This window comes from Tachypleus tridentatus, chromosome 11, assembly GCF_004210375.1.
Source record: "Tachypleus tridentatus isolate NWPU-2018 chromosome 11, ASM421037v1, whole genome shotgun sequence".
Taxonomy (NCBI): domain Eukaryota; kingdom Metazoa; phylum Arthropoda; class Merostomata; order Xiphosura; family Limulidae; genus Tachypleus; species Tachypleus tridentatus.
The window spans coordinates 24,829,852-24,844,257 of NC_134835.1; the positions used below are offsets into that span (position 1 = coordinate 24,829,852).

The 14,406-nt window shown below is 33.8% G+C and overlaps 1 protein-coding gene across 1 annotated transcript in view; it reads left to right on the forward strand.

Annotated features, from left to right (window-relative positions):
* LOC143231323 (talin-2-like) overlaps nucleotides 1-14,194 on the forward strand; it is a 79,232-nt gene extending 65,038 nt beyond the window's left edge. Inside the window, exons 17-24 of the mRNA XM_076465872.1 lie at nucleotides 258-510; nucleotides 1,165-1,216; nucleotides 6,002-6,152; nucleotides 7,661-7,762; nucleotides 10,421-10,588; nucleotides 10,737-10,838; nucleotides 11,027-11,254; nucleotides 14,039-14,194. Of these exons, the coding sequence (XP_076321987.1) occupies nucleotides 258-510; nucleotides 1,165-1,216; nucleotides 6,002-6,152; nucleotides 7,661-7,762; nucleotides 10,421-10,588; nucleotides 10,737-10,838; nucleotides 11,027-11,254; nucleotides 14,039-14,194 (1,212 nt within the window). The remainder of the gene's footprint in view (nucleotides 1-257; nucleotides 511-1,164; nucleotides 1,217-6,001; nucleotides 6,153-7,660; nucleotides 7,763-10,420; nucleotides 10,589-10,736; nucleotides 10,839-11,026; nucleotides 11,255-14,038) is intronic.
* Nucleotides 14,195-14,406: the final 212 nt, after the last annotated feature.

A 14,406-nucleotide genomic window follows, 5' to 3' on the forward strand; every position in this document is an offset into this window, starting at 1 on the left:
ATCACTTAATGCTTGGAGCAGTCAACACTTTGACTTCATATTTATCTGGTGGATATTTTGGTGAAAATACTCCATTGGCAGTCTTGATATTTGGAGTACAAATGACTGTTAATGCTTTTTAATGAAAGCTTGTAAAATTTTGTTAAGATACACAAAACATATTAGAAGTTATAGTGTAGAAAGTTTAAAGGTCATTATTTCAGTTGAATTGACTGAACTTGAAGTGAGAGGTTTAATATATTCTATTCTGTTATTAGCCTCAACATCCAAAGGTACATAGCACATTGACAGAACCCCAGCGAGCTCTGTTGAGTTCAATTGATGCAGGACGAGCGCGCGTGGACTTGGCTCAGAAAGAACTGCAGTCTAAAGCAGATCTCCCCGAGTTGGGAACAGATCCTGCTTCACTGCAGTGGATACAGAATACCTTTGATGTCAAGAAGCAAAGTGTATCTTCTCACCTTGGAGCAATGAATGCTGCCACTGCACAGGTTATCACTCTGACCTCTGGTGAGTTGAAATAGATTTGATACTAAAATGCTACTAGAGATTCAGCATTGTGCTGAAATGAAAAGTGATCTGACTGGAAATTGGTTTTAAATTAGCCATATAACTTATCTGTTTTCAGTCTTCACAGCTCATAATATTGTTTTGATAAAATAAGTACAAGGAATGTCTTGTTTATTTGTTTTTGTTTTTTAATATTTAAAATTTTTCTCACTGACTGGTTGCACAGTTTTCATAAGCCAGATATATTAACTTGAAAAATATTGAATAAATGTATTTTGATGGTTTTATGGAAAGAGTTCAGTTCCTCTTAATTAACCATGGAATTTTAATTTCAAATAACATAGAAATTATTGACACACAAATTGTGTGTGTCAATGTTAAGTTATTTATGATTCCAGTTCTTTTCATTAGCTGTCTCTGTAATGTGGGTTCTTTATTATTTCTGTTTTATGGAAGACTTGATTGTAATTCTTCTTTCATTGAAAGAAAATGATCTGTAAAGTGAGGCTTAAAACAAGGATTGTGTAAAACAAAATTACTTACACAGTTGTTTCAGGGATTTTTATTTTTAAATAGATTTCATAAAACGGTTCTTTATTTACTTTATAGTAGACTTAATACAGTTTTGAACTGAAGTCATTGGTTTATTTCTAGGCTCACCAGAGGATGTTGATCATGCAGGTGTTGGTACAGCTATAAATATCATGTAAGAATTTTTCTTTGTCCATTTAGAACAATCATCTTATTATCTCTCAAACTGAGGTAGAAATGACTTAGCATTGTGCAGGAATTTACTCTGATGTCTTAAGTACCTTAAAATAAATGTCAGGGTTTGGCCATATAACATCATTTTTATTTGTATTGATTCAGGTAAAATTAATAGTAAGAAGAAATTTTATTTTGACTGAGTTTATATAGAAGCCATCCTTCCATTCTGACTCAGGTTGTCCTTTGCCAATTTATTCATTATAAATGATACAGTTTGTAATTGGAAGTTTTCTTGACATTGTGTAAGAAAATGTTACAGAATGGTATTTGTGAAACTTGTTTTATATATTGTGACAATGTTAGCAAACCACATAGATTCCAAAATATATTTAACACAACGTTTCAACCAAAGCATTTATGAAAGGTGGACCTCTCTTCATCAGAGGTAAACAGTTTGTTGATGTTAAAAGGTCTGTCTTCCAAAATACATTACCCAGCCTGAGACCATTTTCAAAAACAAAGTCATTAGCTTTGGTGGGTGTGTGTTTGATCCATGCTAGAATGACAGTCTTCAACATATGTGATAACACACTTAATATTATCTTTTCTGTAGGGGTTTAAGCAGAGGTAAGTTTGGCCAGAGTGATCTGTCACAATATTTCACTGCCTAAGGATTCAATATGTTACAATTCCTGGTCCTCTGATTGGAATGCCCCTTGGTGTGGTTTTCTCTACATGGTGAAGGAACCTGCCAGAGTAGGTTCTGTATTTTCAGTTTATCTCTTGAGGGATATAAATATCCACCCATGTGATGGTGAGAAACCCACTTGAAGTAAAAATGTATTCTCAAGACAGCTGGTATTGGTATTAAAACTTTAATTAAAACACAGAATAACATTTCAACTTTCTCAAGTCATCTTTAAACTAACAAAGAGAGTTTGCAACTGACCTTTATCAGGCACATCTTAAGAACAAGAGTGTAAATGGCTATGGGATTGTAGGGGGCGTTGCAGTTAGGTTATTAATTAGTATAGGTATAAAGGTGTTCCTTTATATTGGTTTAATTTTGGTTTTAGTTGCTGTATAAGTAGGGCTTTTTTGATTTTATGTTTGTTTATATTTGTTACCCTACTTAATATCTGGATGTTTTCTCTGGTTATGTAGTGTTTATTTGATTTGCAGTATTCAAAAATGTGTGAAGATGTTTTTTTGCATTCTTTAATTCTGGTTTCCATTTTGCTGGTTGTTTCTCTAATATAAATGTCATGGCAGTTGTTGCAATGCGTTTTATAAATAATGTTGGTGATGTGTTTGTCAGTATAGTTTTTTCATAGTATAGACTTTAGTTCTGTACCTGGTTTTTGAATATATTTGGTGTTTACTGGAATGTTGTGTTTTGTTATAAGTTTTTTTCCAAATGTTGGTTATTTGTTCACTGATGTCATGAACATATGTTACACAGCAGTATAATGTTCTGTAGTTTGTTGTATCTTGGAATTTATTGTTTGTTTGTTGTTAGTCTAGGTGTATGCATTTAATTTGCTGCAATGGTTTTTGGAAGTAATTTGTTGATGTTGATGAAGTGTTGTTTTATTTTGTTAATTTGATCATTAATTTTATCAGGTGAGCATAGTTTTGTGGTTGTGTTTATTTGGTTTCTTAATATGTTGAGAGTTTTGTTTCACGTGCTGAGTCCCAGGGAATGTGTAGTCCAGTATGGGCGATTTTTCTGTAGATTTTGATGCCACCCGACCCACATAGCATGGCAGAAGCTGGATCAACCCAGTTGGCTTTCTTTCACTGCTTTCTCAGAATTTGATCCTAGTCTGTAAGCTATCAATATACAGTTGCGTGACAGCAGTAACTGACTGTATTGTCCAATCAGTTGCTCAATCTATTCCTAAACCCTCTACACGTTTTCCATGTTATCTTTTTCCATCATGAAATTATACCTGCCACATGGCACGGAAGGCTCAAACACAGGCATGGAATATCTTTTGTAGGTATCCCACACTTTCAAATCACATCGCTCTCCAGTGGGCTTATGCAGATGCTTGACAGGTAACACATTATAACCAGAAAGAATCTTAGATTAAGTTCACAATTAGTATCTTCTCTACTACCATTTCCAAAGACATGTGGGACAAGATTAGTGGTCATTATACTTCTGCTTCCCTTTTGATCTCCGATGACCAGAAAGTTGCTGATGCCAAAAGCATTTCTTGATACTCTCAGCAAGAGCTTTCCTTGTACATCTAGCACTTTGGCTTTATCCCCCACTTTCCACAATCACCTCTTTCCTTTTGGACTGATTGTCTCTATGACTATAATCACCCCTTTATGCTGGTGGTACTCAAGCTTTCTCATCAGCCTGGCAGTACATCAGTTGGACCTGATGATATTCACTATGAGATGCTGCACCAACTCTATTCTGCCTCTCTTGCTATTCTCTTGGTTTTCGACTGGATATGGCAGGAGAATGCTTTTCCTGATGCATGGTGACATGCTATTGTCCTCCCATTTTCTAGCCTGGGAAGTATCCCAGGATTTCTTCAAACTATTGTTTAATTTCTTTGATGAGCTGTCTCTGTAAGGTCTTAGAGATGATGGTTGATGCTCATCTTGTTTGGTTCCTCAAACCAACCAACCAACCTCTTGCCCACCCAGTGTTGGTTCCAATGACAGAACTCCACAGTGGACTGCTTGATTCAACTTGAAACATCAATCAGGGAAGCCTTTCTCAAGTAACAACATCTTGTTTCTGTATTTTTTACCTTGAGAAAGCTTATGATACTACATGGAGGTGTATGGTATCCTGCAAGACCACCACTCATTCAGGTTGTATGGCCATTTGCCCATTTTTATTAAACATTTTTTAATGGATTGGCAATTCCAAGTCTGTGTGGGTTCGATACTTTCCTATTCTTTCTCTCAGGAACTTGGAGTCCCTCAGGGCTGTGTCTTGAGTGTAACACTTTTCATTATAAAGATTAATACCATCAGTGGACAGCTCTCCCCTACAATTGCAAACAGTTTTTATGTTGACAATTTTCACATCTCATGTCAGCCATGAAGCAGGAATTTTACTGAGCTACAGACTGCCCTTAAGCATTACTGAAGTGGATCACAGCAAAAGGTTTTACCTTTTCTCCCTCTAAATCCATTTGCATACACTAATACCATCAATGGGGTATTCACCCAGATCCCAAGCTTTGTCTCGGAGAAGTTGTGCTTCCTGTGGACCCTGAGAAAAAGTTCTTAGAACTTATCTTTGACCATAAGTTGACCTTTATTCTGCACATCAAGCAGCAACATGACAAGTACAAGGACACTGAACATCCTACATGTCCTCTCTTCCACCTCTTGGGGAGTGGATTGATGTTTTATGCTAAAAATCTATCATGCCCTTAATTGATCAAAACTGGACTGTGGGTCTCTAGTCTATGACTCTGCCAGAACCTAGACCTTGAAGATGTTAGACCCTGTTTACCACCAGGGGCTTCTTCTCTAGATGTGGGCTTTCCACATTTCTCCAGTCCAGAGTTTGTACACTGAGTTTTATGAACCTCCTCTTCACCTCTGCTGTTTCAACTGTCTTCCTCCTCTTCACCTCTGCTGTTTCAACTGTCTTTACTGTATGTTGTAAAACTTTAATCCTTACCACAGCTGGGGTTGTGTTGTCCTTGCTCAGTCTGCCATGCTTTTTCAGAATACATGGTCTGCCATGCTTCATTTTGGCATTCTTATTCATGTGCAGTTGGCTGAATTAGCTCTGTCCTTAGGTTATGTTGCTGTCTCCACTGATCAACTCATCTCAGCATGACTTATTACCATCCCCAAATATGACCTTTCTTTGAGTAATCTGAAGAAGGCGGATTGATACTCCTAATCGGAAGTACAGGCTTCTATTTGCCGAACATCTTTCGAATTATCTTTCTATTCCCATTTATATGGATGAATCGAAATCAGGCGACTCTGTGGGCTCTGCCATAGTTTGTTGTGGTTTCATGTTCACTGCTGATCTGTACTATTTCTCTTGCCCTGTATCACATAAAAGCTATGCAGTACACGAATTGTACTATTTATATTGATTCGTTTAGCTCTCTATTGGCCCATTTTTCTTTATCATCTGTTTCTATCCAGTTCTTCTGGATACTGACTCAAGTTGGTTTTTGTGAGAACAAGATTGCCAACACCACATCTAACTCTGTCTGCTGTGGTGCTATCACTGCTATGCCTATTTTATACATGGACTACCTTGTCAGTGAGCAACATGAGAACAAGCTGTACTAAATCAAACCTTCTGTTCCTCTTTGGCTGTCTTGCTTCCATAAGGATCAGAAGGGGGACGTTGTCCTGGCTAGGCTACTCATTGGTGACGGTTTTTCAACCCATCATTTTCTTTTATTTGGGACTGATGCATCAGCGTGTGGTTTGTGTGACACTCAAATCACTATAGCCCACATTTTACTGTTGTGTCGTTGTTACATTTGCTTTGTGCCAATAAATGCAAAACAATCAACCAACTGATTGGAATGTCAAAATGGATTTACAAGAAGGAGTTCCACCTCTGTCAGAGGCTAAGTGTAACCACTAGGCTTAAATGATGATTTGTTCTGGATACTGTGTTGTAGTACTAATAGTTTTAGTTGTTTAATAATTCTTTATAGTAAGGCAGGGTGTGGGAATGGTACAAAACATTTGGTTTTTTTGGATGCATTAGTAACATTTTCTCAAGTTGCTTAGTTACAAGTTGTGTATAGTGATTGATTTGTTATTTCAGTACCACTAATCTACCAGAAATGTCAAAAGATGTAAAAGTTATGGCTGCACTGATGGAGGAAAGTCAAGGAGATAACTTACTAGATGCTGCACGGAACCTTTGTCTGGCTTTTTATGATTTTCTAAAAGCTGCTGAGCCTGATAGTAAAGAGGTATGGTAGATGTGTTGTTTACAGGTAACCAGACAGATATCAGAATTGCTAACTGAATGACTGAATATATGCTTTATTTTCTACATGTTTTCTTGTACAAAAGAGTTAAATTCTTATTATACTTAATACAAATAAATGGTTAATATCAGTTTTACTCTTTCCATACAGCTTTTGTTGCTGTTAATCACAAAGAAAAATTTTGGATTTGTTAGGATCAGTTCTTGACCTGATTGAAAGATTTTTATTTGTAAGGTTAGACAAGATAAAAGAACATAATTGTTCAATTAAGTTGTAGAGCAAGTATTCACATTTATGGTTTTATAACCTCTATGTCACTGGAAACTGACCGTTCGTTTTTCTTGGTTATTATTAAATATCCAGATGAATGTTCTGTTATGGATGTTTTAGACAGTCTTTGTGATGAATAAAGTTGACACAGGCAGTAACTGGCTTGTTCAGAGTGACACATGAGAAGAAAGACTTACAGGTCTTATTTACAAAAACAGTTCAGCTGGAAAAGACATTGTATCAAAAGTCTTCAGTCTTTAATTATCAGGTCATCTGTTGGTGATGAAACTAGAGGGGCACCCATTTTGTTTTTTTACCAAAAGCTTGAAGAACATAAAGTGATCAAATAGATGAGGAAAACAAGTCCAATATTTTTTACTTCTTGTTTTTGCAAAACCTCACTATAAAAGGAAAATGACTATCCAAAAAATTCAACATTGAGGAAATGTTACAGAACACGTAGATCTGACAATTCAACATTGAGGATATGTTACAGAACACTGAAATCTGACAATTCAACATTGAGGAAATGTTACAGAACACTCAGATCTGATAACAAACAAACCAAAAGCATCATTTATGAAACGCTATGCATGCTGCATAAATGTTGGAGAAACTGGAAGACACTTTGAGTAAGAAATAAAAAACATAAAGACTGCACAAGCCTGATGAAAACAGAAATTTCTGTCCTAACAGAACACACCATGTTGACTCTACATAAAATAGAATGGGACAGTTACAGGCAAAGTAACACAGATAAATTCTTGAAAACTTGAAAAATTAGTGGATTCTTCTGCACTAGATGATAAAACAATAATTAAACAGACTCAATCCTTGAAATCAGTAGTCAGTAGCTACCATTGGTCAAACCATCACTTTTCTACCTGCCATGTTACATCCAATTCAGCCCTCGTAAATACAATATAAACTCCTGAAGATGAACAATAGAAGTCTTTCTAAATGTTTTTTCTACCTGAACTGCTTTCGTAGATTAAACCTCCAAGACTTTTCCTTGGTGTTGCTCTGTAGGAGGAAGTTCCTGCCCAGTTCATCTGTATTAGTGTTGAAGATGATTTATTTGATACAGAAGTTTGAGTAGTAAACAGAACATACTTATTGATATTAAGTAACAAAAATATACTTTATATAGAAGTATAGAATATAGTTTATATAACTCAGAATTAATTATGGTATTTACTCCTGGAATTAATTAACTATAGCCCCGTCAGAACCTACTTCAAGCTGCTACTCGTGTAGGAGAGGCGAGTCACGGTGTTCTGTATACAATTGGTGAAGAAGATTCTGTTGACAAGGATACACAGGTAGAAACTCATGCTTCACAGTGTGTAACGAGGAAAAAATCCATCGGATTTTGTAAACTAAAAACTTTGTAATGGAATAAAAAAGACATTTTGTCCAACTACACATTTTAAATATGATAAACTGAAATAAAGTGTATATTTTGAACCAAATTGTAGTTTTATCACATCTTGAATAAATTGTACTTTACAGATGACTTGTTTGTTGCTCTGTAGTAAGGTTAAGGGCTTAGGATACTAAAGTTGGGATTTAAATCCCTGCAGAGGGTACAGCACAGATAACCCATTGTGAAGCTTTCCCTTAAAAACAACAAATGTTTAATAGCTTCCTTTTGAAGTTATTAACTGAATATATAAGCATTTTTAACTAGGAGTTACATCTTTTACAATGAAGAAAAATATTCTGTGAAACAGGTACAACATTTCAATCAAAATCATTCTCAAGAACACAGAGAATATTGTACCGGTTTTAAAAAATATTCATCTTTATGGTAAAAGTTGTATCTTGTAACAAAAGAACAAGTTCTTGTAAAGTATCTTAAAAAGTATATTGTTAGAAGAATAATACAGCACTGGTTGACATGAAATTGATCTCTTTATAATATAGTAGCACTGGTCGACACGGAGTTGATCTCTTTATAATATAGTAGCACTGGTTGACACGGAGGTGATCTCTTTATAATATAGTAGCACTGGTTGACACGGAGGTGATCTCTTTATAATATAGCAGCACTGGTTGACACGGAGGTGATCTCTTTATAATATAGCAGCACTGGTTGACACGGAGTTGATCTCTTTATAATATAGCAGCACTGGTTGACACGGAGTTGATCTCTTTATAATATAGCAGCACTGGTTGACATGGAGTTGATCTCTTTATAATATAGCAGCACTGGTTGACACGGAGTTGATCTCTTTATAATATAGTAGCACTGGTTGACACGGAGTTGATCTCTTTATAATATAGTAGCACTGGTTGACATGGAGTTGATCTCTTTATAATATAGTAGCACTGGTTGACATGGAGTTGATCTCTTTATAATATAGCAGCACTGGTTGACATGGAGTTGATCTCTTTATAATATAGCAGCACTGGTTGACACGGAGGTGATCTCTTTATAATATAGCAGCACTGGTTGACACGGAGTTGATCTCTTTATAATATAGCAGCACTGGTTGACACGGAGTTGATCTCTTTATAATATAGCAGCACTGGTTGACACGGAGTTGATCTCTTTATAATATAGCAGCACTGGTTGACACGGAGTTGATCTCTTTATAATATAGTAGCACTGGTTGACACGGAGGTGATCTCTTTATAATATAGCAGCACTGGTTGACACGGAGGTGATCTCTTTATAATATAGCAACACTGGTTGACACGGAGGTGATCTCTTTATAATATAGCAACACTGGTTGACACGGAGGTGATCTCTTTATAATATAGTAACACTGGTTGACACGGAGGTGATCTCTTTATAATATAGCAGCACTGGTTGACATGGAGTTGATCTCTTTATAATATAGCAGCACTGGTTGACACGGAGGTGATCTCTTTATAATATAGCAGCACTGGTTGACACGGAGGTGATCTCTTTATAATATAGCAACACTGGTTGACACGGAGGTGATCTCTTTATAATATAGCAACACTGGTTGACACGGAGGTGATCTCTTTATAATATAGCAACACTGGTTGACACGGAGTCGATCTCTTTATAATATAGCAGCACTGGTTGACACGGAGGTGATCTCTTTATAATATAGCAACACTGGTTGACACGGAGGTGATCTCTTTATAATATAGCAACACTGGTTGACACGGAGTTGATCTCTTTATAATATAGTAGCACTGGTTGACATGGAGTTGATCTTTTTATAATATAGTAGCACTGGTTGACACGGAGTCGATCTCTTTATAATATAGTAGCACTGGTTATCACGGAGTTGATCTCTTTATAATATAGCAACACTGGTTGACATGGAGTTGATCTCTTTAATCATTTACTGACTTGCATTTGCAGAGGTTCCTTCATTAGCAAAATTCCAACATATGGGAAATCATTGTAACTTTTGGTATCATTAAAACCAAATTTTTTGTGTTGATGCAGTAGCATGAATTTGTGAATATATATATAAATTAAGCTTCACATGACAGTATGATATATATATATGAAAGAGTTTAGCTTATATTGAAAGGAAAACAATTAGAAATGGATAAACTATTTGACTTAATCCAACAAATCATTGTACCTGGTTGTATTTCATTGTTGTAGAATAATCAATAAGGAAAACTTAAAAATATTTGAATCATCTTTGTTATTCTCTACATTTGAACTTCACAATGTTTGACAATAAGTAAGGTTTTTATTGTTTTTATCAATACAAGTATGAGCAATTTGAAGCATCAAAATTGTGTAGTACAAGTCAGGTAGTCGAACCATCAGTAACATAAATCTGAAAACACAACTTTTTAAAACTTAACATCAGTAAATAAATAAAAATGAAATAAGGTTTTTGTTGAAAATAATTTGTGTTAATAATTTTTATTTTAAGGTTTGAAACTTGTCCCCAGTATAATGGTGAGGTTGTTTAGTTTTATAGTGTTATCTTTCTTTATATACCAGTTTAAGGTCATTGTTTTGTTTCCACTAACACTAGGACATCCTTCTGAGCCTTGCCAAAGGAGTAGCCAATGCAACAGCAGGCTTAGTTTTGAAAGCTAAAAATGTGGCTAGCAGGTGTGATGATCCAGCTTTGCAGAACAGAGTGATAAACTCAGCAACTCAGTGTGCGTTAGCAACTTCACAGCTTGTTGCTTGTGCTAAGGTAATAAATCAGTCACCACAAATTAATCATTATTTTTCATATTAAACATGGCTAGCAGTAAAGAATGAATCAGTAAAACACTAAATACATTTTTTCTACTTTAATTGCATTGTTAATGTATGAATAAGCCTATCTTTCACAAAATTAGGTAGTTGCACCAACCATCAACAACCCTGCCTGTCAGCAACAACTTGGTGAGGCAGCAAAAGAAGTCGCTAAATCTGTAGAGAATGTTGTTACAAATTGTCAGGTTTGTCATTTTACGTATTTCTACAAGAAAATTAATATTCATAAAACATTATTGCGTTTCTAAATTATTTTATAATAAATATTAAAATCATTTGCAAATATTTTATTTTTGCATATTCCAATATGTTTTGTTTATTCACAGTTGTAAAAAAACAAATAATTAAATATACAAATCCCTCTTTATTCTAGAATGCTGTTCAGGACGAGGCCTTGCTGAAAGAAGTTGGAACCAGTGCCACCTATGTTACTCAGTCTCTTAATGATTTGTTGAATCATGTTCGATGTTTTCCAGAGAAATATGGACAACCTTCTGAGCACGAAGGTGCTGTGGACACCATTCTTGATGCAACAGACAAACTTTTCAGCAGCACAGGTGATGCCAATGAGATGGTACGACAGGCTAAAGTTCTTGCCAAGGTGTGCCACTTAAATCTTTTGTTCCAAAAATATGCTTTATGGTTACTAAACATTTTATTTCACTTTTGTATTTTTCCAAATGTGACATCTTAACACCCATAGCTGTGTATTTTTTATATTGTTTGTGTTATAATATGACATTTTAACATCCACAGCTGTGTATTTTTATATTGTTTGTGTTATAATATGACAACTTAACATCCACAGCTGTGTATTTTTATATTGTTTGTGTTATAATATGACAACATCCACAGCTGTGTATTTTTTATATTGTTTGTGTTATAATATGACAACTTAACATCCACAGCTGTGTATTTTTTATATTGTTTGTGTTATAATATGACATCTTAACATCCACAGCTGTGTATTTTTATATTGTTTGTGTTATAATATGACAACTTAACATCCACAGCTGTGTATTTTTTATATTGTTTGTGTTATAATATGACAACTTAACATTCACAGCTGTGTATTTTTATATTGTTTGTGTTATAATATGACAACTTAACATCCACAGTTGTGTATTTTTAATATTGTTTGTGTTACAATATGACATCTTAACATCCACAGTTGTGTATTTTTAATATTGTTTGTGTCACAATATGACATCTTAACATCCACAGTTGTGTATTTTTAATATTGTTTGTGTCACAATATGACATCTTAACATCCACAGCTGTGTATTTTTTATATTGTTTGTGTTATAATATGACATCTTAACATCCACAGCTGTGTATTTTAATATAGTTTGTGTTATAATATGACAACTTAACATCCACAGCTGTGTATTTTTTATATAGTTTGTGTTATAATATGACATCTTAACATCCACAGCTGTGTATTTTTATATTGTTTGTGTTATAATATGACAACTTAACATCCACAGCTGTGTATTTTTTATATTGTTTGTGTTATAATATGACAACTTAACATTCACAGCTGTGTATTTTTATATTGTTTGTGTTATAATATGACAACTTAACATCCACAGTTGTGTATTTTTAATATTGTTTGTGTTACAATATGACATCTTAACATCCACAGTTGTGTATTTTTAATATTGTTTGTGTCACAATATGACATCTTAACATCTACAGCTGTTTATTTTTAATATTGTTTGTGTTATAATATGACATCTTAACATCCACAGCTGTGTATTTTTTATATTGTTTGTGTTATAATATGACATCTTAACATCCACAGCTGTGTATTTTTATATAGTTTGTGTTATAATATGACTACTTAACATCCACAGCTGTGTATTTTTTATATAGTTTGTGTTATAATATGACAACTTAACATCCACAGCTGTGTATTTTTAACATTGTTTGTGTTATAATATGACATCTTAACATCCACAGCTGTGTATTTTTTATATTGTTTGTGTTATAAAACTTTTGGTCAATTTAATGTTTGCTGGAACATTGAAAATTAAAATTGTAATGTGTATCAGCTTTGACATCCTGGTGTGTCATTATTGATATACTGATATGGTAGAACCAATAATAATTTTATTAGCTATTCTGTAGTGCTTAACTAAAATGTTTTGAAAAGTATCTCAAAATGTTTGCACATGAAGTACCCAATATGATTTTTGTTTGTGTAGTCACTTCTAGTAAATAACTGTGCTTTCATATTTTGTAGATTCATGTCAGAAGAGTGTATTTCTAACATAATAAAGAAATATAAGTGTTTTTAAGATACTGATGTTTATTGTTTTATATAAAATAAATTTCAAACAAACTCCTAATGATTATATGTTCCATTGTTTTTCTGATGTTACTTTTGTTAATAGTATTGATTAGAATGTTTGATATGTCTAGTTTTATTACTAATATTATTTTGCATCATTAGTGTACCGTATGTAAATTTAGGAGTAACCTACATCTCTTTAGCTGGCTGATTTTTATGAGATATTATTGGAACATACAGCCAGTTAATAAAACAGTGAGTTCTAATGTTTATAAGTAAGGACAGTATTTTTCATTATCTATACTCATTACTGGGTTAGTTTATAGTTTTGATATATGTAGTTAGATTGCTCTGATCAGAAGTTAATAAATTTTCCCCATAATGGATAATTGGTGAGTGTGAAAGCTTATGATACTAAAAACATTGGTTTCAAATATCAGCTTACTATGTACTATTTTTGAATATCAATATTAGTTGCATTTTTTAAAGATCTTTCTCTCTCTATCTCTACCCTTTTTTTGAGGTTTGTGGAAAATTGAAACAAAAGCTTTATTTATTTTTCCTACAAAATTTCATATTCTGAATTTCAACTGTTGAAATAATTTGGTTATTTCATTTTGTACTATTATTTTTAGTGTTTCTATGCCATTGTTTGATAATAATTTTCATTGCAGTATGTACACAGGACTTTTGTAATATAATTTTATTTTATACTGCACGTGTTTCTTTGCTAATTAATATTAACTTTGGTCAAGGTATTTGTCAGAACTGAAAACCAACCCAGTAATGAATATGTCTAATTGTTCTCTTTCATTTGAATTTCATTTGGATGATGTAGAATGAAACTTGAAATATAGCAGAAGAGTGTAATGTTTTAATTTATTTTTGCCTCAGATAATTAGTTATATCAGTAAACATCCATGAAATAGCACTGCGTAATACAGCTTTGTGTGATGTTACTGTTTAACACATTCACAGGTACTTTTATGATTCTTTGTATCATTTAAAAATGACTCAATGTTATATATATAGGTCCTAAAATTAACAGTCTTTTGACATAAACTTTAAGAGTAGTTTATATTTTAATAACAGGCAACAGCTCAACTTATTCAGTCAATAAAGGGAGAAGCAGAAAGTCAGCCAGACTCGGACATACAGAGACGTCTGTTAGCAGCAGCCAAGTTATTGGCAGATGCAACAACGAGAATGGTGGAAGCAGCAAAGGTGTTAAACTTTTTTTTTTTGTAGTAGTGTCACGTGTAAATCGTAGTTTTGGGGTAAAAAGTGACTTGTAAGATGTCAGCCTAAATATTTGTGACAAAACCAGTTTTGAACAATATAGTTTATAATTTTTTTAAAACAAAGGAAAGTTTGAATAGTATTTAAAAAAGTAATAACAGAGTGAAATGTCTTCTCTCGTGTTACGCTTTAAATTACTTTGTCAAGTGTAACGTGTGTTA